The sequence below is a fragment of the Argopecten irradians genome, chromosome 4 (assembly GCF_041381155.1).
Source record: "Argopecten irradians isolate NY chromosome 4, Ai_NY, whole genome shotgun sequence".
In the NCBI taxonomy this organism is placed as follows: domain Eukaryota; kingdom Metazoa; phylum Mollusca; class Bivalvia; order Pectinida; family Pectinidae; genus Argopecten; species Argopecten irradians.
The window spans coordinates 22,778,236-22,805,884 of NC_091137.1; the positions used below are offsets into that span (position 1 = coordinate 22,778,236).

At 33.7% G+C, this 27,649-nt stretch overlaps 1 protein-coding gene and 1 long non-coding RNA gene across 2 annotated transcripts; one reads left to right on the plus strand and one right to left on the minus strand.

Moving 5' to 3' along the window:
• The first annotated feature begins 1,541 nt into the window (after nt 1–1,541).
• Nucleotides 1,542–5,853, plus strand: LOC138320996 (chymotrypsin-like elastase family member 1). The gene is made up of 6 exons (XM_069264357.1): nt 1,542–1,671; nt 2,753–2,933; nt 3,904–4,003; nt 4,284–4,446; nt 5,052–5,194; nt 5,426–5,853. The coding sequence occupies exons 1-6, from the start codon at nt 1,605–1,607 to the stop codon at nt 5,573–5,575; spliced, it is 804 nt and encodes a 267-aa protein (XP_069120458.1). The 5' UTR covers nt 1,542–1,604; the 3' UTR covers nt 5,576–5,853.
• Nucleotides 5,854–7,821: 1,968 nt separating this feature from the next.
• Nucleotides 7,822–27,435, minus strand: LOC138320997 (uncharacterized). The gene is made up of 4 exons (XR_011208271.1): nt 27,298–27,435; nt 25,031–25,123; nt 16,035–16,106; nt 7,822–10,275 (listed from the first exon to the last, which is right to left on the minus strand). It is a non-coding gene; the product is annotated as an uncharacterized lncRNA (long non-coding RNA).
• Between the last annotated feature and the right edge of the window lie 214 nt (nt 27,436–27,649).

Sequence of the window (27,649 nt, forward strand, 5' to 3'; positions counted from 1 at the left end):
AATGACAAGTTTAATGGTTAAATTACATTGTAGTACATGTGTTAATTCAGGGCAATGTATGGATCCAAATTTCATCTTAACACGTTTGCTTTCTGCATGCGTTGTAGTCCTTTTAAGAGATCAGCACCGTAGCCACTTGTTAAAACATAGTTGTTATGTCATGTATTGTTGTTTCTGTACTTTAACTCCCGGATTATCGGACCATTCCCTGTAACTGTCCTATATGTTACATGTTATTGTCTTATATGTGACTCTAATACAAGACAGTCACTTATAAGACAGTAAAAGGTAGCATATGGGAGAGTTACACAATACGGGTGAGTACATGTCTCCAGTCATAATCCCATAATAATGTTAACACACAACCTGCCGGAATATTCCATAATTTTTCAATCCAAATTACGAATAAAATCCCACACAATTTATATGAAAAGAAAATAATCCTCTATTGATGCGGAATTAAAAACATTCACAGAATTTCTTTATATATCCCAGATAGAGTTTTCCTCCTAATTATAAATTCACCATTTAACACTTATCAACAACATGAACTCCACATTCTGAAACCATATTGTTTTGTACACCACTTTTGATTTTAGATATCCAAATCATCTACACTGTGGTTTTACACTTATTTTGATATTGTTTCAACAATATTTCAGACTTTCATCTAAATCCCATTGGCTTGTTGAATGAAATTGCACATGGTATAAATCAATCCAAACCTGTATCTAGAGAGGTCGAAATTTCAAATCCCCTGAATTCAATGAAAGTTCCGGGGGCACCGACTGTTTTGAACTGGCCTGGAAATCACTTCTATATTCGATCATTTTAGCAAGACGCTTTCAAACAATTGCAAGTTTAGTTTCATATGTCACATCAGACATTGGAAAGAAATGTCATTTTAGTAAAAGCCACTTTACTATTCACATACTCCAGGTGTTAAAAAGAAAACAAATGCAAGCAAAAAGAACCAATGTCAGGCGTTAATCTACAACCGATATAGCATTGATTATAGGTTTGACATACATGTACAATGTATTGCGAATAAACTTTTATTGAAAATAATGGTCTTTACATGTTAATAAAATTCAATTTACATTTTTAGTTATAAACATATTGAACATAATCAGATGACTATCATCTATAGTAATGTTGATTGATAAAGGGTGCGGTATTTATGATAAAGAAAGTGCAAAAGTTCATACTTTCTTTAGAGAGTGGAAGAAATTGACGTCATTTTGCCTCAGTCATCAAAACCAAGTGACGCAGGAATACAACATGGTCGTTTAGGCAAAAGTCTCATATTGTAATTTTCTTTGCCTCTTAAATAGAATCCCATTGTTATGTTATTGGCTATGACGATACCATAACATAGCTGAAGGGTTGTTTCCATTGAATTACAATACATATCGCGCAGGCGATAATGACTATACATATCACGATAGCATATATTGTAAATCTATCTAATTATCTTTGTGGTATCTAATTCATGGCTAGTTACTACAGACTGGTCATGATGTGCCCCAGGGAAAGTTGATGGGAGGGCCGATATGAGCCTATAAGTACGGGTGAAGACTGCATACCTGCATACTACAGTAGACATGGACTCCCGAATGGTTCAGCTGGCTCTGGCCTTGTGTGGGTTCGTAGCGCTTGTCGCCTCAGAAGGTAAATTTAAACATTTCTTCGATTTAAAAAGGAAATTTCTAAAGGACTAGTATTATAATATTATTAATGCATTTTTGGTACTAATTTTATGTTGCATGTCTAGCCTAACGTATTATCACAATACCAATATATAACTGTTAATTACTGCTTTGATAAAAACAATAACAATGACTTTGTTCATTATATTTATTATCATTTTAGTATTCTATACTACTAAAATCGGAAGCAATATATAAGCTATATTCCATCATATCATATAAGACATTATTTGTTAAAACTTCCAAGAAGTTTACACAACATTCTCAATTTGCTTGTCATAAAACCCTAGAGAATTGAAGGCTATTTTAAAAGATAATTTAAACTAAAGAAATCTTATATATTCAAAATATATGTTAAAATTTTAATGCACCCATAGACTGAATAATCTCTTTACATGAGTTCATTTTATTAAGAGATTTTATGAAATGAGTCTTAGAGGTGATGTAAGCCTTGGCAAGCAAAAATTAAAACATCCAGACAAGTTTCAAAAAATCTATGAAATGAACACAAATTCCAAATATCCTTAATCACATAATTAGGACAAAATACATTATGAAGGATTTCAAATGTTAAAATGTACTGTTAAAATGCAACAGCTATTTTGCATCCCCTCCTTGAAACCTGACGTCACAACAATTTCCAAGTAGAGTGCATGTAAACAACTTCAAAATGCTCTAAGCGGCAGGTTGAGAAATCAATTGTTTTGTAGGACTTCATGTTTCTTGTGGTTGCAATGGAACACTAATATAATACATAAATGCTACAAAATTAGAAGCTAATACAACTCTAACCATTCGTTTATAATCTTATCACGACCTATGAACCAAATTCACAGATCGAAAACCACGAAAGAAAAAAATCCATTTTTTAAAGCATTCAATATAGCAGGTTATTTCGCTGACCAAACTTATCATGAATTGGACAAAAACTAGGAAATTATATATTGTGATTTATATATACTGTATATAATTCATCCGATTCCCAATATTTCACTGATTAAAATGTCGCGATCAATGAGATGAGAGACTGCCTTTCCCTACAGGTGAAGATGGAGGTTCAGGGCCTGGAGGAGTACCACCAAGCATAGTGGGAGGAACGACAGCGGCAGAGGACGCTTGGCCATGGCAAGTCAACATTCTATACCGGAAAAGGTTTATATGTGGAGGCACCATTCTTAACGAGAACACAATTCTTACTGCAGCCCACTGCACTGATCTTTTACAGTAAGTTAAACCTTCAACTGTTAATGACTTTGTATGTTTCATTTAAGCATTGATGTCGCTATTTTTAACTTTATCGGGGTATAAAAGAGGTTTTGTTTACAAACCGTATGAATCCGTGTCCTTTTCAATACAGGTGAAAGGGATTCTATGAAGATTCAGTGTCTTGACGCTTTCACTGTAATCGTAAATGCAAAATCTACATGTACTATACAAGTTCGATGTTGCATGTACTGTTGATGTTTAGATCCTAGAGTAAATAACGAGATTGAGGAAAATGGTGATTGAGCATTCCTTCTATGTACTTGAAAGTCACGTCTGATGTGTTTTTTTTTAATTTATCATGTCATATCTACAATTAGTATTATATAACTTCATCGCGGAGAGATTCCCCTGAATTTGTCCGGCGTATGTATAGTTAACATCCGTCATAGGCGTAAATAGTTTCTTCCTTCAGATGAATCCTGATTACTTTATATTAACACATGAACAAAGCAGGCTGCCAAAGATACAGAGCTGCACACTTCGACTGATAACATTATACAATATATTACTGTTCTATTTTGAATCCGTCGTCCAACTATAGTTGATGTCCCACAAAAGCGAATGTAGCAACTACTGTTGCTAAAGTGTCTGTTGTGGAAAGAAATCAAACGCCTGACCACCTCCATTTGGCGTATCAAAAGAAAAGTAAACTTCACCATTAGAACTTATATAAATTACGTCAATCAATGTCATAAATTTGTGTGCATTTTATGTCCCACAAAATCATAAGTGACAACTACTGTTGCTAAATTTTGTGTTGAGGAAAGAAATTAAACTCCACCTCCATTTGGCGTATTCAGAGAAAAGTAAACCACACCATCGAACATACATAAATTATATCAATCTATATAACGTATTATATTAAATACTGTGCACTCAAACACCCTGTTGTGACAACCTAGGTTTTCAAGTACACTTTCCTTTACAGGAAAAGGACTTTGAAAGTGGTGATTGGCGATTATGACCGGAGAAAGAACGAAAAGAAGACAAGAGGTGAAAGGAAAATGGCAGTTAAACAAATTATACAGGTAGAGAAGATTCTTATCATTGAATTGATACATTGTATCACATATTAACATAAGTCTTGTCAAAAGAAATTAATTCTTAATCATTTGTTAAATACACTAATTTGTCCGACGGGTCTTGGCACTATTGTGCCTAGTTTACCACTGTGACATCTTGTTTGTGAAGAATTATATGATGGTGCTTTTAATATTCAAATAAGTTTTTCTTATTAAAAAAATATCAAAATAACAAGAAGATATTAATGCATCAAATTCATACTAATAATAACGTATTGTTTTGCAGCATCCTGATTATGACGGTGACGTTTTACACGATTTTTCAATCATCAAGCTAAAAAGAAAGATAAAATACGGCGATTTCATTCAACCAATACCCAGTCTGGCGGATGACAGTATGAACCTGATGAATAGTACCTGTTTTGTAACGGGATGGGGAGCAACAAAAGGTTTGTATCATAGAGTAGAATATGTTACATGTTGATGTAACCAATGAGTAAACATTGAGAGATATTTGTCACAGGTTTGTGTAATCAAGGGTTAGTAAAATGGGGTAAGATAAGTCACAGGTTAGGGCAGCCAAGGGCTAGTTATGTGGCTTGGTAGGACCAACCAGAGTTAGAGGTATATAGAAGATCAGACTAATAGTCGAGGGAACAAGCTAGGATAACTATTATTATGTAAGTTATGCTGTTTACTGGGGGCAACTTAGTCTATGAGACAAAGCCTTGTAGCCGGCAAACCAGTTGTAATTAGTTAATAACGTAAGGTACCGTACAGACGGTTATTTTAGCGGAAATATTTTCGCGATTTCGCGGCCCATTGCTATCATCGCGAATATTCAATCCGCGACGAGTTGAGAGATGATTAATTTATAGCCCGAACGCCAAAAATAGAAAACTTAATTGTAGCTGAAATAGCAAACATTTGGACCCACGTATTTAGCAAGCATATATCACTGTTGTGTTTCGTTCACTCCAACTGAATGCACATAAACTACATTTAATTACAATTAATTGAAATAACTAATAGAGATATCTATTCCATTCCATAGGACCATTAAGTTCAGCACGTTTTCTCCAAGAACTCCAGACACCCGTGATTACCAATGATGCTTGTGAGGCCGGCATTATTTTGAATTACCCAGTTACGGACGATATGATCTGTACGGATTCTGAACCAAAAGGCTCATGTTATGTAAGTATTCTTGCAAAGATATTATCCTTTTTTCTCCGAATTGACCAGCAGGTATTGCTGTTATGTTTTACCCCTAACATTGCATTTATCTATCTAAAAATCATAGAAATATAGAAATCGTATGCAAGCAGAAAGAATGAATATTAATGCAAAAATCTGAAACTTGACCAAGAAAAACAGGATTCCCTTCACATAGTAAAATTGTTTTCAATATTGTATTGTTTGTGACAGGGTGACAGCGGTGGTCCCCTCCAGTGTTTAGTAGATGGTAAATGGGTACATGCCGGAGCTGTGTCCTGGGGTAACGAGAACTGTCGGGTCGGCCCCTCCGTCTATGCCCGGACCTCCTACCACAGGGACTGGATCCTATCCAAGATGTAGAGACAGCTATACCACTAGGAAACGTATTTGTTAATAAGCAGTTCTTGTGATATAAGTTGTTATTCAGCTGGTCGCCTCAGCTGTAATATGCAACGCTACGTAAAGGCAGCATCGTAGATTGTATTCAAAATGGCAATCGCGAAAGTAGCAATGCAAGTTTGTTAATGACAATATTTTCCATATGACGTCAGCAGGCTGACGTCTTAATAATTATAATTGTTGGATAGTTATTACTATATATCAATACTCATATACGTTATTAAATGTATGTAATTTTCCTACTCGAGTTATGTTTTCAATAGTTTGATCCGTATCATGTTTCTTAAAATCCAGGTTACCACAGATTATTAGATTATTGTCTGAAATAACGTTAATTTATTCAAATCAAACGTTATTTACATCACTATTACACAACATTCTTACAATGATCAAAATACATGAATATGATATAAATAAGTATAGTTATCATCATTTATATGCATTCATCATACTTATATATAACATTAGATCATGCTCAGACAACGACCAAACTGATTAAAATCAGATCCTTAATTATCACTACGTTTAATAAGAGGATCTGACACCATCCCATTAGGGGTCACGCTCTTTGAAATTGGTGCCGACATTATCTTGACTGAGACCGAAATAGTTTGAAAAGACTGTCAGAATTATTTTCGTGTACATAGTTATCTCGCCCAATGAGCATAACAAAGCTAAATGTATATGAACTTGTATACTAGGACTAAATGGCATCATCAATTCACGTAGCAATGTGTAGAATATTTAATCATATTGAAAAAAGTACACGTGGTATAAAGGTCATCCAAACATGACCCCTTATGGAACGTTGTCAGATTCTCGATTTAGCGGAGTGGTTATAAGGATCTTTATTTTAATCAGATTGAACAACGACATGACTTAATTCATTTGATTCTAATATTTTTCAGTAAAGAACTTTCACATGTTTACATATATTGATAGTCTCTCGAAATGTTGTTGGGTTAATCAATTGTTTTACAATTATTGATATTTTGTAATTGATTATTATTGACATGCTCCTATATTTTAACAATATTAAAAAACGCCAGCTGAATATAACATGCAAAACAGACACTTCAAAAGTATACTTCGATCAAGTAATCATAACATATCGACATTTTATTACCATCCCTATAAATTCCGTAATCAACAGCTGTCTGTAGCTAAGTATGTAATAATACACTGACTCGTTGACTATTTAAAACATCATTCGTTTAGACGTCGCGCACAATGTTCAGTCACTTTTATGTAACCTTATTAAATGTAAAAGACGTCATTATCTTATAACATGACGAGCGCAATTGACGTCATTTCCGACTTTCGGCAAACCTGCAAGACAAAGAAAAAACGCAATTTTTCGAATACTTTTTTGAATTTTCTGTAGAGATTTCGCACACGTATATTTGAGCAAAAACGTATTTTTTATTCTGAATAGAAAACATACTTCCTAATATAAAGTCATTTTTCAACGTCGTGAACTTGCGTGACAGAACAGTCAATCTAAAAATTTCATTTTGTGTCATTTCTGCAAGACAAAGGTTTTGTTCGATAAAAAAGTAGAACGACGTCGCAGTCTATATTTTCTGACATGTTATGAAAACAGAAGAAAAACGTATTTTTATATTAACAATTCATGTCTCTATCTCATGTATTAGTACCGTTTTGTACTGTGTGTATTTGTTTTTTTTCACTTTTTTATCTTTTCTCTTCGGATCTGTCGATCGGCAAGTCTACAAACAAAGTCCACCATTTTGAAGTATGACGTCACAATTCATTATAACGAAATGACATCATGATAGTTCGTTTTCGGGGAATCTCTTTGTCAAATTTTACCGCCATGTGGTGTTCAGTATGACCACAGTGACACTTTAACTGAAACCGCATACAGGTGCGTGTTACATCTGTCGCGCCAAAAAACGTCATTTTCTCAACAAAAACACATCAATAGCAAAAGTAAATATTACAAATATTTTGATAAAAGTCCTCCCGTAATTGAATAAATATATCCTTTCTGTTTTTCAATTTAAAAAAATAGTATTGCGCTTATATTATTTTACTGTTCAACGCTTTTTCCAATGAAATTTCGGCGTGACGTTAAAGTGACCGAACATTGTGCGTTATGTCTTACTGTAACATATATAGGGATTGGATTTCGTTTTTATGTTAACCATGCTTGTATGGAGCAATTCCTCTAAGAATATATTCTATGGGGCGCGTTAGCATGGTTAACATAAAAACGAAATCCAATCCCTATATTTACACTCACACGACTTTTTATTTATATTTTATGCAATAAAATCGTCATTTGAAAGTGACGTAATTATTCAATAAAAGTCGGTCAAAAGTGGGAGGAGCTTACTCAATTGAACAGCGAATGATGACGCTTCACGTAAGGTAGAATTATTCATCCGCGACGACAAAAAAGTTCAATATTTTAGTGTAAAATAAACATGACAAACAAAGTAAATTTCAGAGATAATTTTATTTGATCAGATCAGAACTTTAAATATATATTCAATTTTGCTAAAAGCTAATATATAGCGTAATAACATAAAGAATTTGTACACGGCCACATGTGTGAACTCGGTGACCGTTATTGTGCAGCGAGGCGAAGCAGACGCACGCTTACACACTTTAGTTTGCCGAAGTTGTGAAAACACCGATTTTCAAGTAGCTCAACGTGTTTGAGATGTCGTCTGTCTTGACGATATTACATCCTTGGGAGCCATGTGATTATATAATCTACGCTTAGATCCATATCGCCATCGATAGATGAAACAAATTCACTTGTGTTCGATGGATACAATGTATTTGTGGTGACGCGGAACTGTCAACACGTGTATTATTAGCGGTGCATGTTTTATAATACACATGATTAAATACTCAAAGAACAAAGACAAGAGGATATGTTTATAACTGACCTCTATCAGAGGGTCTCACACCCGTCCACCCCAAAGGCTCGATCGTAGGACGAACATAGGCACAGAGGTAATGTTTACATTTGACACCCATCATTTTTAACAAAAATGAAAGCACGTCGCCCCGGTCGGGACATTTTTCCGTTTCTTTATACAGTACAATTGTTAATTTAAAAATTGTTTGAATCATATATAAATATAAAACATGTATATATTGTTTACATTTTTCCAAAATTCTGTGAAAAACAACAATATACACGTAATGTTTCGTCAAAATGTAAACAAAGCCATGTGTTTCTTTTAAAAAAGTAGTCCTTTTACGTTGCACAGAACATTTCCTTACGCAAGTTCAAAGTTCAATGTTACCATGCAGTTATGGTAAACAAAATCGGCTAGTATTAGCGTATAGTGACCAAGCCTAGCAAGTGTAAATATATCAGTATATCTGACCCTAGACATGTTTATTTATTTACAATTTATAATAAAACTTGCGCTTGACAACGAGAAGTATCAAAGCCAAAGCTTAAGTTTAACCAAAACTAGTACGTAATTTTGTTTGAGCGATTCAATCGTATAAAATCGTCAATTTACATTTCTTGTACTACCAAGCATCAATTGTGATAGTGTCATAACATCGAATGTGACGTTTTTATCTCACGTAATGTTGACGTAAATTACGATGTGATAATAAACAAAAAGTGTTAAGCATGTATGAATATGTTATACATGTTATATTAAATCTATCAAAGCAATGAAATCAAATACAATCTTTTCATTTACAAAATGTATTAAAAAATGTATCAGAAGATTTAAAACTATGTCATCAGGACGTTGAATACGACGCTACCCAGTGTCATAATGACTAATAGAAATTTCCCTACCTAGAGGGTGTGACAAAGAAATCACAACCCGAGGGGACATTCATGAATTGCCCTCGAGGTTTGTGATTTCGTTGTCACAACATTATAGGTAGGGAATGATTCTTTTTCTCCCATATCCTAAAAGAGGCATTTTCACCGCAAGATGAACTTGGTTTCGCCGACTGTACATTTACGTCAACATTGATGACGTCATTAACAATACATGCAACGGGTACACCGCATGAAGTCATTGCATCACGTTTTTGTCTTCGAGTTCAAAAGTTAGCGCGAGCAATCTGTCATACCCTAAGGGTTGACATAAAAATCTCTCACTGCTAAAACTGGTGACAAATCAGTAATTGGTGGGAGAAAAACACATCAATACTTTTTAAAGGTATTCACTTTTACATTTACCATAACACAAACTAAAACACCACCTTGCATTAATATGGCGTTATCGCGTTTTCGATACTACCGACATTAGCATATACTAAAATTTTACGTCATCACAACATTAAATGTACAGTATTAACAGTGACGATAATGTTATTAGTGTGATATTATCAAGATGTCAAATATCACGTATTAAGAAATTGTGTGACACAAGTTTATGAGTAATTATGGTTGCTCTAATTGTATTATGACGTTGTGCTATGTTACCCTCCCTCCGATACTATCAGCTGTAGTGAATCAGACACGAATTGGTCACATCTTCACCAATGATGTCCTCATATATGATATGATGCTTTCATCAAGACGAGAGATGTTGTGACGTTTCCATTAGTATCGATCTGCTATTTTAAGGATAAGCGTGATAGGCCAGTACGCCGATGACCATTAACAAGAGGACAGCCAGAAACAAGTCTAGGCTACCACCAAAGGGCTGCAACACACAACAACAACAGGATATGACAATGGCAAGTGTATAAAACACGTATTATAATTGTTTGTCTAGATGTAGTTTTCCGGTCTCTGGCTGCTGTAAAATAGTTCTGCCTTGATTTCCAAGAATTCAAAAGAGATATACAACAGAACTGAAGCCAATAAATGACAAAATTATCCATATTGAATTTCCCTTCAGTAGTACGTAGTGTACCTTATAGTAATTAACCAATGATAATAAAAGATGTCCTGATTGATTCATTACAAGTCTCATATACGATTTATTTTCTTTACAGACTAAATAATTGTATGCGCTCCACATCCTAAATATTGGATTTAAAAGTGTATAGATTTAACATAATCGCATTACCACTAATAAATTACGTTATAAAGGAATAATATATTTATGAAATATATGTTTAAAGCATTTTATTGGTAGTTGAATACACAATGTACTTAACAGAACTCACTGTGAAAGTATTTATACAAGGAAGGATATGTAGCTGAATGATGTACTAAAAGACACAGCTGTTACTAAAGCAATACCTGTGTATAATGTTATGTTTTGTTTCTTTTCTGTAGTGGTATATTGATTACGTAAACTTCAACACGCATCGATTGCAATAGAATCCTTCATATGGTCATTTATAAAGACAAATAGATGTACCTAAGTGAATTTTAGTAAACTAATATTAAAGTGTGCACCAACATAGCGCCATGTACTTACACTATAAAAATCATAAACATTTTTTATGTGATTCACTTCAGTCTTGTTGAATGTCAATATATCCAAAGGGCCATGATAGCCCAGAAGTAAAGATATCCCCACATATTACTACACACCGTCCACTTCTAATTCACGAGTTCGAACACATAAAGGGCAGTTGTCATGTACTGACCCTGGTAGGTGCTTTTTTCACCTGGGTTTTTTTTCACCACCTAAAACCCGATGCGTTCTAAATAACTCCAACTGATTAAAGACATTAAACCAAACAAACCAAATATAGGTATCGAGTTCATTGTTGTTGTCGTACGTATTGTCGTATCTATTGTCGTATGTATTGTCGTATGTATTGTCGTACGTATTGTCGCACATATTGTCGTACGTATTGTCGTATCTATTGTCGTATGTATTGTCGTACGTATTGTCGTACGTATTGCCGTATGTATTGTCGTACGTATTGTCGTATGTATTGTCGTACGTATTGTCGTACATATTGTCGTACGTATTGTCGCACGTATTGTCGTACGTATTGTCGTACCTATTATCGTATGTATTGTCGTACGTATTGCCGTATGTATTGTCGTACGTATTGTCGTACGTATTGTCTTACGTATTGTCGTACGTATTGTCGTATGTATTGTCGTATGTATTGTCGAACGTATTGTCGTATGTATTGTCATACGTATTGCCGTATGTAATGTCGTATGTATTGTCGTACGTATTGCCGTATGTATTGTCGTACGTATTGTCGTACGTATTGTCGTATGTATTGTCGTACGTATTGTCGTACGTATTGTCGTACGTATTGCCGTATGTAATGTCGTACGTATCGTCGTACGTATTGTCGTACGTATTGTCGTATGTATTGCCGTATGTATTGTCGTACGTATTGTCGTACGTATTGTCGTACGTATTGTCGTACGTATTGCCGTACGTATTGCCGAATGTATTCTCGTACGTATTGCCGTATGTATTGTCGTACGTATTGCCGTATGTATTGTCGTACGTATTGTCGTACGTATTGCCGTATGTATTGCCGTATGTATTGTCGTACGTATTGCCGTATGTATTGTCGTATGTATTGTCGTACGTATTGTCGTACGTATTGTCGTATGTATTGTCGTACGTATTGCCGTATGTAATGTCGTATGTATTGTCGTACGTATTGTCGTATGTATTGTCGTATGTATTGTCGTACGTATTGTCGTACGTATTGTCGTATGTATTGCGGTAGGTATTGTCGTATGTATTGTCGTACGTATTGCCGTATGTATTGTCGTATGTATTGTCGTATGTATTGTCGTATGGATTGTCGTATGTATTGTCGTATGTATTGTCGTATGTATTGCGGTGTGTATTGTCGTACGTATTGTCGTATGTATTGTCGTATATATTGCCAAAGGTATTGTTGTATTGTCGTATGGATTGTCGTACGTATTGTCGTATGTATTGTCGTACGTATTGTCAAAGGAATTATCGTATTGTCGTATGTATTGTCGTACGTATTGCCGTATGTATTGTCGTACGTATTGCCGTATGTATTGTCGTACGTATTGCCATATGTATTGTCGTACGTATTGCAGTATGTATTGTCGTACGTATTGCCGTATGTATTGTCGTACGTATTGCCGTATGTATTGTCGTACGTATTGCCATATGTATTGTCGTACGTATTGCCGTATGTATTATCGTACGTATTGCCGTATGTATTGTCGTATGTATTGTCGTACGCATTGCCGTATGTATTGTCGTATGTATTGTCGTACGTATTGTCTTACGTATTGTCGTATGTATTGTCGTACGTATTGTCGTATGTATTGTCATACGTATTGCCGTATGTAATGTCATATGTATTGTCGTACGTATTGCCGTATTAATGTCGTACGTATTGTCGTATGTATTGTCGTACGTATTGCCGTATGTATTGTCGTACGTATTGCCGTATGTATTGTCGAACGTATTGTCGTACGTATTGTCGTACGTATTGTCGTATGTATTGTCGTACGTATTGTCGTACGTATTGTCGTACGTATTGCCGTATGTATTGTCGAACGTATTGCCGTATGTATTTTCGTATGTATAGTCGTACGTATTGTCGTACGTATTGTCGTATGTATTGTCGTACGTATTGTCGTATGTATTGCCGTATGTATTGTCGTATGTATTGTCGTACGTATTGTCGTATGTATTGCGGTATGTATTGTCGTATGTATTGTCGTACGTATTGCCTTATGTATTGTCGTATGTATTGTCGTATGGATTGTCGTATGTATTGTCGTATGTATTGCGGTGTGTATTGTCGTACGTATTGTCGTATGTATTGTTGTATATATTGCCAAAGGTATTGTTGTATTGTCGTATGGATTGTCGTACGTATTGTCGTATGTATTACCGTACGTATTGTCAAAGGAATTGTCGTATTGTCGTATGTATTGTCGTACGTATTGTCGTTTGTTTTGTCGTACGTAATGTCGTATGTATTGTCGTACGTATTGCCGTATGTATTGCCGTATGTATTGTCGTATGTATTGTCGTACGTATTGTCGTACGTATTGTCGTATGTATTGCGGTATGTATTGTCGCATGTATTGTCGTACGTATTGCCTTATGTATTGTCGTATGTATTGTCGTATGGATTGTCGTATGTATTGTCGTATGTATTGCGGTGTGTATTGTCGTACGTATTGTCGTATGTATTGTTGTATATATTGCCAAAGGTATTGTTGTATTGTCGTATGTATTGTCGTACGTATTGTCGTACGTATTTTCGTATGTATTGCCAAAGGTATTGTTGTATTGTCGCATGTATTGTTGTATGTATTGTCGTTCGTATTGTTCTATGTATTGTCGTATGTATTGTCGTACGAATTGTCGTATGTATTGTCGTAAGTATTGTCGTACGTATTGTCGTATGTATTGTCGTATGTATTGCCAAAGGTATTGTTGTATTGTCGTACATATTGTCGTTTGTATTGTCAAAGGTATTGTTGTATTGTCGTATGTATTGTCGTACTATTGTCGTATGTATTGTCGTATGTAATGTCGTACGTATTGTCGTATGTATTGTCGTATGTATTGTCGTAAATATTGTCGTACGTATTTTCGTATGTATTGTCGTATGTATTGCCAAAGGTATTGTTGTATTGTCGTACATATTGTCGTATGTATTGCCAAAGGTATTGTTATATTGTCGTATGTATTGTCGTACGTATTGTCGTACGTATTGCCGTATGTATTGTCGTACGTATTGTCGTATGTATTGTCGTATGTATTGCCGTGTGTATTGTCGTACGTATTGTCGTATGTATTATCGTATGTATTGCCAAAGGTATTGTTGTATTGTCGCATGGATTGTCGTACGTATTGCCGTATGTATTGTCGTACGTATTGTCAAAGGAATTGTCGTACGTATTGTCGTATGTATTGTCGTACGTATTGTCAAAGGAATTGTCGTATTGTTGTATGTATTGTCGTACGTATTGTCGTACGTATTGCCGTATGTATTGTCGCATGTATTGTCGTACGTATTGTCGTATGTATTGTCGTAAGTATTGTCGTACGTATTGTCGTACGTATTGTCAAAGGAATTGTCGTATTGTCGTATGTAGTGTCGTATGTATTGTCGTACGTATTGTCAAAGGTATTGTTGTATTGTCGTATGTATTGTCGTACGTATTGTCGTATGTATTGTCGTAAGTATTGTCGTATGTATTGTCGTACGTATTGTCGTATGTATTGCCAAAGGTATTGTTGTATTGTCGTTCATAATGTCGTATGTATTGCCAAAGGTATTGTTGTATTGTCGTATGTATTGTCGTACTATTGTCGTATGTATTGTCGTATGTATTCGTCGTATGTATTGTCGTATGTATTGTCGTAAATATTGTCGTACATATTGTCGTATGTATTGTCGTATGTATTGTCGTATGTATTGTTGAACGTATTGTCGTATTTATTGTCGTACGTATTGTCGTATATATTGTCGTACGTATTGTCGTATGTATTGCCAAAGGTATTATTGTATTGTCGTATGTATTGTCGTACGTATTGCCGTATGTATTGTCGTACGTATTGCCGTATGTATTGTCGTACGTATTGTCGTACGCATTGTCGTATGTATTGTCGTATGTATTGTCGTATGTATTGTTGTACGTATTGTCGTATGTATTGTCGTATGTATTGTCGTATATATTGCCAAAGGTATTGGTGTATGTATTGTCGTACGTATTGGCGTATATATTGTCGTACGTATTGTCGTATGTATTGCCAAAGGTATTGGTGTATGTATTGTCGTATGTATTGTCGTATGTATTGTCGTACGTATTGCCGTATGTATTGTCGTACGTATTGTCGTACGTATTGTCGTACCTATTGTCGTATGTATTGTTGTACGTATTGTCGTACGTACTGCCGTATGTAAAGGCCAGTGAATAAAATGATTTCCCAAAGGCCACTGTCTTTATGTTTTGGTTTATATTGTATTACATGTATTGCTCTATTTAAGCTTTGATTGAAAAAGGTGTAGAGTCTGATGATTATAAAACTGTTAGAGTGACAAAACGCCTATGGTAGCCATTTAAACAAGTGTGTTCTGGGGTTAAAATTCAAATATTTTGTTATTATGCATTGCAATACCTAGATTAATGTCTACGTCTCAATATGACTTTTTGAAGCACATTTTAATCAATATTTTTAGATTTCTATTTTTTAATTTGTTATTAGACTAGACTAACTAGACACGAGTCCAGCAAAACTATATTGTTATTGTGTTTTGTATACACATGCTCCTTTTCGGAAGTTTATTTGCGTGTGGTTTGGAACAACATATACAAGTTTTATTTTCATCCAGCTTTACTTGATTACAGAAATTTGGAACGCTAATTCTGCATTATCAAATATAATTCTTCTATCGAAAAAGGATGGCAATAATGCCTTCTCAGTTAACATTGTAACATTTTGACGCAATTATATAAATATTAACATGTACATTATGTGCTTGTATCATCCAAAAATACCATGTTTACTAACTGTATTACCTTAGAAAAAAATAAGTATGACATCGTAGTGATCAACGGGAACAATATAAGAAATTTCCATCTGACTGGCATCTACAACGAGGAAGTAGAAAATATAGCGACATCAGGAATATAACAACATTAGACAATAACGAAATATCAAACATTCAGTACTAAACAATAACTAAAAGAGATATATAGGCATTAATGAATTTTTACACCTAGCACTAATAAGAATAACATATGGGACACCAGGACTTACAAATTCAATAATTATTTTAAAATGATTAAACTTAAGTTGATGTAAATAGTGAAACCTATAGGAAATATGGGCTAACATTTACAGACAATAAAGTCAATGATTCATGATTGAGACATGACAGGAACTTAAGTCATATATAAGTACAAATTTGAGGCCAGTAGTGTAACTCAACTAAACCACTGACACGTAAAATGCTGAAAGTCAATAGATAAATGTAGGACAAAGGGATGTGCAGGTGACGTAAGACGTGTTTTAGTTGACTTTAATTAGTGAAGCATGCCCTTGTGTACTACTAGTATTTAACTGTCTTTCTAAACACAAAGATATGATCGATAAAGATAGTCTTCCATGCAGCTATGTGTAATAATACAGCTATGTTGGTAATACAATTTATGCAATGCGTGTTTATACAATTATGCATGCAATGTAAAATAATATTATATGTCCTATCTAACACTATTCTGAACTTGAAAGGATGTCGTTTTGTGTTTACCTTTTTCGAGGGATAAAATATCAAATCTTTGTCAAGTTTCCTGGGTAACATAAAACATAAAAAGGTAACAATGTGACACAAAAACATTTCAATCACATAAATAATTATATCTAAAGCTTTAAACGCCTGACAACCTGTAAAGCAACTGAAATACTTTACACTACATTCATCACTAAGCGTCTATCTTTATAACGCTGGTGTACACAATGGACAGTCACAGTTTTATGACTTCAAGTCATAACAAAAGTCTATAACAATATAATTATCTAGTTTTGCTTTTAACATATTTTTGTTTTGTAAATGTTCACATATGAATTTACATATCTAGCATAAGCAAGGTATGCAATGTCAAAAACGACAACATAAGATGCAGGTATCAAAACGTAATACCCTTACAATCAACAAACGAAATATATATACTTACTTGCTGGTGTCTGGTGAGCAATATTTTATGTATGTCCCTGTCAAAACTGCATTAAGTGCTTATTGATTTGATAGTTAATGTTTCCTGTATATATATATATACACTGTATATAGTGATTTTCTGTTAAACAATGACATGTAAGAATAAATACATTATGAACAATGCGTGAACACTTTTTTTTTTTTTTTTTTTTTTTTTGACTTACTAAAGCATGAATGACCGGCGTTGCAGTAATATCGCACGATCTTGACTTTACAAAATATGCAAATGTAAAATAATACTACAATATCATATAAAGCTACAATATAAAGATACTCAATGTGTAGAAGACATATTTTGTTGCATTAGCGTCCCTTGTGTTAGTCCTACTTACGCCATTGTTTCATGTTTTCTTTAAGTTTTATATTAATCGAGATTGTATAGATGCCAACAAATTTGCAAGGACGATCATTGATATACATGTAATTATGTTTGGAGCACAACAGTATTTTTCGTTATCAAACGGCTGTTGCCCTTACGAACAGCGTTTGCTGGTATGATAGTTACAATGTATGTTAATTATTCTTGAAATGTGTGGTGGGGTATATAAACAATACATAGCTATAGACTAATGACTAACACGACTATATAGTATTATGATAGATGTCATGACAACGAGTAAATCCTTACAACATGAACTCCTATAATAGTCGACGCTGATTACCTGACACACAAATTAACACCATCTAATTATGTACCATTTTCAAACGCTTTTCGACAGTAAATAAATCTAATTGCTCACTGCTGACTCGGTATGGGCAATTACAGGCGTAGAGTGAAATGATATTGATAAGTTCTATTTAGTCGCCAATTTGTTATATTTCTAGTTGCCGCTTTTTCAGTGATACCGTACATGATAGTACATGTTTCATTTCATTACATATGGATACACGAATATTAAACAGAACCCAGTTGTTTAAAAAGGTGATATGATAAGGTGACAATTTTCGAAATAAGGTAAAATTATTTCTTGTAAAACAAAGTTGACAATTTTTTTTATGAATTTCTAAAATATCCGATTCTCTACCGATTTACCCTTTATAAGTTTTGAAACAAATGGCAAACGCAATTTTCACTAATCAAGTGCTTAACATTTTGAACAAATTGGTCTAGTTGATAATTTCTCGAGAAGAAAATTCCACGGTCCATTTTTGATAATTCCTTCTCGGGAAGAAATGTAACTCTGGGAAACATGTTAACTTACGTGTCCTTTTATTTTATTCGTGGGTACTTAAGTTCGCGGGAGTAAGATTTTTTCACTCATTAAAGTTATATTGCATGCTAATTTCACGGTAACGATATGTTGCTTAAATATTTGATATTTGAACATGGACATGTAACTTGATAATTTAGCTCCACAAAAGCATATGTCGGCCTATAAGAGAGCTGAAATCTAGGGATCATATATTCCTGGTTTTGAATAAAGCGCCTTCAATCACCACCATGTTCAGTGACTTTGGGTTTTGTCGGATTCCGAATTGTATCACGTGACTAACGGTCGACACGACCTGCACGTGGTGAGCCAGGTAACTAGCGTAAGCGCACATGTGTTTGTCTATGTTTTCTTTCTGGCTAATATAAACAAATCATGCTGGTATATTCCACAGATGAAACATCCAATACACACATTGCCATAAAATATTGTGTGTATCAAATATTGTAATGTGCGAACATAATTTTCTTTGTAGATCCGGTCTGCTTAGGTCGACCACGTGTTTTGTTTATGAAAAATTGTTGACATTTTCTCTTGGTTTCACAACTCTCGTGCTACTTCGAGATTGTCACGACGATGTTCGGATGAAATCAGAATGATTCGGCATCTACTTCCAGTGTTGCAATTTTATAAAAAGTGGTAAAATTACAAAGTTTAAAACTCAGACAGACGGAGAAAATATGTATAACATGTATACTTAAACACACAATGACAAAAAAAACCCCGAAAGTTATAGACCAAAAAACTTTAATAAAATCAATTATACAGTATTCTGTGCTGTGATTATATTGTTACCATATTTCAAACTCATAGTTAAATCACCTATTAAACATTGATTATTTTTTGGTTAATAGCTAGTTTTGTATAACCATACAGAAAGACTTTCTCTCGTACATAACCGTGGAAAATCACATGGTTCAAAAAGATTTTCATTATTGTCTAAAAATATATTAATTGATATGAAACCGTCGTTTAACTATAGAAAACAATTCAATTATGTGTAGTTTTGATGAACAAATTAATATCAAATAGTCTGCAATGGCTAACCAAGGACGTATATGATAAATTACAGTGTTAGGTTTTTTTGATTGCACCAGGAAAAAATTTGGAAGGCCTCGGTATACTCTTGGTGTGTCTCTTTGCAATAGTGGAATTTTTGTCCTTTTTATAGTGATATATTACTGTTGAACATCGAGGTTCATATAACGGAGTGGTTTATTTCCCTCTCCAATTTCTCTAGTAATTCTTCAGAGGGTTATATAATGTTTCAACATCTAGGGTTGTTATGACAAGAACATACGTATTGTAGAAGCAATAGTAATATAAATCTGAATTCAATGTGACTTTTCTATTGCTTATTCTTTGAGTTTTACAAATAGTCTATTTCCAGATCACATACATGTAGGTGGGGTTTGGGTGTGAGAGTATGGGTGATAGGGAGAGAAGGGTGATCACAATTAACTTTGCTTCTTTCCTGTCAACAGTTAATGCCATATACTATTGTTTCGTTTTGGAAACATATCTAATAAGTACAAAAACAAACAAACACCTCCGAAAAAAAAAGATATCAGCTGTTTCATTTATTTGTGAATACAAAGTATCAAATATTTGAATTAGAATATATTGATGCAATATGAACAACATATAAATTAAAATAAAGTATGAAATTTTAAATTAAAATGATGAAATGAGATTGTCTTAAAACAAAATCACTTGTGATATAAAATGCTGAAAGCTCACAAAAATGGAAAAGAATGTATCAATTGAGAACATTTAAAAAACAAACCCTTGAGTTTAATAACATATATTGCACAGCATTACAAGTAGTTATATGATCATGTTAAGAATGTCTTCATGTCCAAAAAGACAGCTAAATGCTTGATTGTTCTAGATTTAACTCTTAGAACCTTCTTGTGTTTTCTTTGAAATTGAAAACAGCATTTGTGAATAATAGTGTCAATACAAAGCATATAACGAACTTCAAAATACAACAAACAAATGGGAAGACAATAGAATTGAATCATGTGGAAAAGCGATTTTTTGAATAGTTCAAAATTCGATTATTATATCAAGCTGCTAGTATTTCACAAAAATCAATCTTAATTTGATATAACAGTTATATAACTATTATAGCTAAATCATTTATTTCAACGGATACCGTTATTATCCCATGTAAATTTATTAAGTTGAAGAATAAAGAGAATGAATACAAAAATTGACGTGTTTTCAAGAACAAATCATATGAAACATGTACATACATGTATATGTCAAACTTTATGGATGATAAAACAACACTAATTCGTAAAAGTGTAAACGTGTCAGGTACTAATATCAATACACCTTAGTGTACGTCTAGTACGAATTATTCTGCCGTTCTCTCGTCTTTACATAGGCCTTGGGCCTTGGGCCTTCGATTTAAGGTCTGTGTAAAAAGACGATAGAATATAATAACTCGTGACTAGTGTCCCTCATGACTAGCTTATCAGAACAGTCTTGGTAAACAAAACAATATAATGGCAAAGGATTTTAATGCTATATCAAATCTAAACCTGGTAAGGTTATAAGACCCTTTCATATGTGGATATAAAGGATATGGATACTCTACCCGAGGGTCACAAAATGTAGTAAAACCCGAGGCTTGTCGAGGGTTTTGCAACATTTTGTGATCCTGAGAGTAGAATATCCCTATCCTTCATATCCACTTATGAAAGAGTATTTGTCTTTCATACCTCGACGTTTTATTGCAATTTTACAACTATAATATCCCGCCATTTTGAAATAGATTCGAAGAAATCCACGGCTGAAAGTAAATTTTTCATACATGAAAAATTACGTGATATTTTCAACAAAAATTCCGTTGTTTGCATCTTTTATAGTAAAATCTGTCAAGTTTGTGAAAAAAATGTTAAATTTTACCGAGGAAATAGAAATTTTGTTGACGCCGTGACGTCACGAGGCTTTATTGCATGGGTAGTCATGCAATACAGCCTCAGGCGGCATGAGTGTATTGCCCTAGACCAGCCAGTATAACACCCGTAGGTATGAAAGAAAATCTTGTCTGACATAATTTGGCCCATCGTCTATGTATTCGGCAAGCATATGCATTACGTTCAAAACGATAAGCATCACAGACATTTGTCATAATACTTAATACTTTGCACTGTACTCTAAACTTCTGGGTACTTTGAACACATAGTCCAGATCTCTTCTATATAATGCTAAAAATGGTGAAGTGATCATCATATTTAACATTAAAATTGATAATAATAGATATCAGTGTGACAGTGCGGTTTTTAAATTCATGTTCTGTTGTCTTGTGTTTCCTTTGTAAAGGATGGCAACATCAGGTTGGTACGATTGTTATTGTATAACGGTACAAGTAATGTATTAGTAATTAAACCAAAATACATTGTCAACTATGATTCCATTCACCAGTCAAATTCAATTGCAAACTGTTTTACGTAATGTTTTTTTTTTCTCAAATGCGAATGCATGCGTTCAAGTTAACGACTGTGTTTTGGTCTTAAGATCTTGTTGAACGTCTTTCGTGAGATAAAGATCTGGTTCGAAGCTTGAAGAATACTCAGGAGGTGTCAAATATTTGTAACTGTTATCCACAGAATGAGGGACACAATTTTCAGTAGTTGATCTAACAGAATCTCTGATCCTGACGCATCTATCCATAATATTGCGAATATTACAGAGGCAGACGACCACAGCGAGAAATACTATGACAACGCCGAACAACACAGCAAAAGATATATAGTACCACGTGGGGTCTTCTTTTTCCTGTGAATAAAATATAAAAAAAAACTATAACTATACAATAAAATAATAAGCCTTCTTTTATCTTATCTTTTTTATCAGTAAAAACAAAGCAAGGGATTCCTGATTTACATGCCATGATTTAATACATCATTTAAAAGAGGTATGTTTAACTTAAACATGTGTGATTTTAGGTACTCAAATGCTGCTTTACATTTTATTTAGATCGACCTATCTTTTATATGGCTTACTTACAAGCACGAATAGTTCCAATAACTGGTGTATTTTCAAGATTTAGTTAACTGCAAGAAATTAAAGGCTTGCTTTTAAGACTGATCTATTCAGGCATATGGTGATTGAGATTTTATGGTATGCAGGTAAAATATCATAATCGTAAAGCATACTCTACTGTGATTAATCAACACTCGAAATAATACGGGTTTTTATCTTTTTTTTTACCGCTCCCCTTTAGATCAATGACAATTTCTGAGCAAATAAATCACCACTCTGGTTCCGTTGAACAAAACCAATATTGTTACTAGTAGTATGCATCATGTATATCCATATCACTACTGAGGTGTGCTTTGTTGAATGGCTTGTAAATTTCGTCAACATAAACGAAAATCCATGTGCCATGGCGAAATCACAGCTCATATGCAGCTTTTGTAATTTGTCCCACATGGTCATGCATTATGATTTAAGGTATATTGTGAAATAATATAATAATATATTAACCTAGGTTCGACTTCATAAAAGGAGAACACTTGTGCCTTTATGTACATGCATCGTACTATGCATTTTGTGTATGACGCACAACATGCAGTAGATGGGTGTATTTCATTACAAAAAAAAAATGTGAAAATGAGTAATAAATTTCCGTGAAGACAGATTAACAAACGCATTTACTAGCGTTATTTTTAATAAGAAAGTGAAAGTTCCATGAAAATGTTGTTTACAAAACGTCCCTACAATGATTTCTTCCTGTACAATCAATTAAGGACAACTATCTATAAAATATCTTCATAGGGAAAGTACCAGTAATGTTGTCGTAGCACCACATAAAAACATTTCTACAATCAGATTAGATAAGCATTCGAAGAATCGGGACCATTTATGATTATAAATATGGAATAATTCAAAATAATAAGTAACGTCACTTTCATGTATATTGTATTCCCTCATACATAAACGTGTAATACAGGCTGTTCTAAGGCAATACACTCATGTCGCCTGGGGCTGTATTGCATGGGTACCCATACAATAAAGCCTCGTGACGTCACACTGTCAACAAAATCACTATTTTCTAGGTAGAACTTTTTTCAGAAACACAACTGGATTTACTTTTAAAAGATACTAACAACGGGATTTGCGTTGAAAATAACATGCTCTTTTGTATAGAGAATTGACTTGCAGTCGGTTTTTTCAAATTTATTTCAAAATAGCGGAAAATCATAGTAGTAAAATTGCCATAAAACGAAGAGGCATGAGAGAAAAATACTCTTTCATACGTGGATATGAAGGATAGGGATATTCTACGCTCGGGATAACAAAATATTATGCAACATTTGTGATGTTATGGCAAGCCTCGGGTTTTACAACATTTCGTGTCCCTCGTGTAGAATATCCCTAACGTGACGCTACCCAATCGGGAACGCTACCCAAAATGGAACACTTTTAAAATATGTGATATAGAATTTTCAGTTTACAATCTAAACTAACAATAACTGTCCTGAACAAAAAATGAGGTGCTGACTAATAACTGTGACAATTTTCTTTCCAGTTGCTTATTATACGTATTTGAAAATGAAAATAATGCAATTTTGAAAAAAACGACGAAACGACGTCGTGCAACAACCCTAAAAACTCTTTTTATTTGTAATCACACACACACAATTATACAATTTAAATCATAAATGTAAATATTACTATACATCTAAACAAGCCAATTGGCTTTCTAGTAATGTTGGAGTGAAAAGATATTGGTGAGATGATGCCAAGTAAACTAATCCATTAAGACTAAAGACATACTTGTATCTATATTCCTTCGGAAGGAACAAAACGGATTCTAATAGCTTGTACAGATACTAAGTGAACACATATAGTCATATCAAATATTCATTTGTTGTAAAATGTGACGATGAAAAAATAAATAAACTGAAAAAAGGACGATGATATGACTCAGTTTTCTCTCATTAAACTTCATTGGTGAAGTTTTCGAGAGTAAACAGTAACAAATTTTATCTTTTTTCTTGTAGTTTTTCGATTTATACCAGTTACCTAAGTCACAAATTGACCAATTGCAAAATTAACATTCTGACATAAATATATGGTATTGAAAATGAACCTCGAGGATGGGTATCAATGCAGTGGACAGATATCGGCAGATTAAGGTAACAGAATTATGAGAAGCTTTTACCTGTTTCGTACTCGCGAACCGAAATTGGACAGCTAGTGGTATAATATTAGGGCACTTTTTTTAAAATGTTTATGATTTATTATCATTTTCTATTTCAACATACATCGCAGGCATTTGAAATATGATAATGAATCATATAAACTCTTATTGGACTTTTTTGGAACCTGGAAACATTCAAATATAAATATCAGAAAAAATCAATTGCTCGATTATCCCTTCATCAGGATGACAGATTCAACTTTTCTCTAATGTACATCAATGGATTACTATTTATTCGCACAATGTAATTTAGGAAATGGTACGTATTTGCCGGAGAAATGATGCATTAAAAGTAATAACTACAGCTTATATTCAGTATTGATTAATGAATGCAGTACAACAATGTATGTTACAGTCTATACTTACTCCATGAACATTATCCACTTTTACAGAGTTCAGATCACGATCGTCTGCCGATACAAGTGTAAATCCCAAAACAAGAATACACAGTAGCCTCATCTGTTGGAAAATAAAAAGCAAGGCTTCAGATATCTTAAAATATGAAACCCCTAAACGGATAAAGATTTGTGTGTTTACATCCATTCACAGTGTGTGTCGGATGTTACAGTGATAGTCAATGTCATAACATCCGGTGTACATGTATGTGCAGTCATAGTGTTATTGTAAAATAAGAAAATAGCATCAGAATATACCTACATATATGTAGTGCTTGTACATAGAAATGTTTAAGTTGATATTTTAGGGGTATATGCTTTTTCTGCAACTAACGAGGGAAATAGCCTTGTTGATGGTGGAATCGCGAGATATTGAGAGACGATCTATATTAAGAAATATTATTAACATGTCACGACTAATTTCTGCTTATCTATTCGCAAAGGACATTCTAGAATTATTCTATATGCATCCTTCTACACAGGCAATATTTTCTCATCTGAGTTTCAGGCCAAGAAATATTTATTGGCCTGAAAACGACCTGAAATTGACTAGAGATTCTGGTCAATTGCAGGTCGATTTCTGGTAAAAAGTTCTTGACCTGAAATTCTGGTCAATTTCTGATCAATTTCTGGTTAGGAAATTTTGCCTGTGTTAGTCAACAGGAAAATAACCAACAATAACCATTTTACAGATTTACTGTACCGTATAAACAGTATATTAATAAAAATAAACACTAATTCAAAACTTGTTTCACTGGAATTAATACAGAAAGGAACATTGTGTTTTATTTTCTTTGGTTACAATTTATTATTATCAAACAGGATGGTTGGGTTTGAGTGATGCGATTTATCTCGCACCTATACCAACTATTTTTAGACAACTACTATAAACAGAATCTGAAAAGGGAAATGGCGTGACAAGGTTCATATTTTCAAGGTCACTGCGTTTTTTTATTTGGCTTACATAATGCGATTTTGCCCCACCTCTTGTAAATGTAAAATGCTAAACTAAGGTTATACCTGTTAAATACAACACTGAACAAACGACCATATTATACCTTATAATTGGTATTACATGTATTTTTCAATAACTGATAAAAAATTATAGTCTTATAAGCTTGCCAAGGCGGATGATCTGTATAACATTATAATGGTAATTACGCTTAGATATCGGTAAACATGTATGTGAACGATGGGCCGAATTTTTTTGTTTTTTTGCCATCGAATTCAACAATACGATTTTCTGGATCATATGTTCCACAGAATTGTTGGAATTGATCCAAGAGTTATTGTAAACAAAACTGTACATTTTATATATAGACATCACAACGAGATCGTCATTTTTACGATCAGCAGATGTACCTCGGTAAATTATGTGCCTAGAATGTTTCCTCTATTCGTCTAAACAGTCTACATGAGGATAATTTTGTAATGCTCATTTCCATGTTTTCAAAATCAAACGTTTTATTTTAGTAGGCTAATCAGGTCATACTGTATTATAATGTTAAATTTTCCTATACATGTATTTATATAAAAATAAAATGTTTGAATTAATACACTTAAAAGCAGTTAGCCAAGATAAACCCGAGGTTCCTCTGCAATGACGCAGTTTCCATTCTCTACCTACAATGTACAATGTATTTTTCTGGTATAACAACATCCTGTTACATGTACAATATTTATCTCACATCCTGTTACAACATAAACTTTTTGTTCAATCCGTCTACATTTGTTGTTCTAGTGTCTACATCCAAATTAATGTATCGTTTACCTAACCATATTATGGTAAATTTCATTATAAATTATTGTTTCTACTGATATTACAACGTGATTATTTACATCCGTGATACCGACTGGACCAAGTGTTTCTGTACAAGTGTAGTTTCCTAATGCTGTGTATAATATATAGTATTTCGGCCATTATCAAATTCAAAACAAAACTCATCATTGCAGCGTTAGCGTAGTGTTTATCAACCGCTAGCCAGGAGTATTCCGTACGACATTGAAACTCTCCGTTTAAGGGAGAGTAAATGCATCATACTGATCGAATACCTCTTGATAACGAAATTGGGTGAGCATATGTTTATATAGAAACATGACAATTTAAAAGTAACTTTATGTATGATGTTATATGCGTAATACAATAATCTTCAGAGTCATTCATCTCTATCCATTAGAACCATTCTAAACTTCAGATTATAAAAACTACACACAGTATAATCTTATACATATACTTACGTTTGTGTATCAATCAACAAAACCTTCAAATGACTATCAAAACAAGCATATGTTGGTCCTTTGACTACCAGTCCTATAATGTTGTGGTGATGTACAATCTATATGTGTTCATATCGTAAGTTCTAAATTCTAGTTAAAATGTATGCTATTTATAGAACGGAAATTCCTACTTTCACTTTCGAATTTAAGAGTTACGTATTGCACAGTGTATTTACCAAGAAAAGATTCATACATAATATTGCACAAAATAGTGCAATTACCAATAATAGAGTATATTCATACATAATGAAATTTCATGAAGCAGTAATAGAAAACTATTATCAGATGAATATATAATGGTCTAGTAACGCGG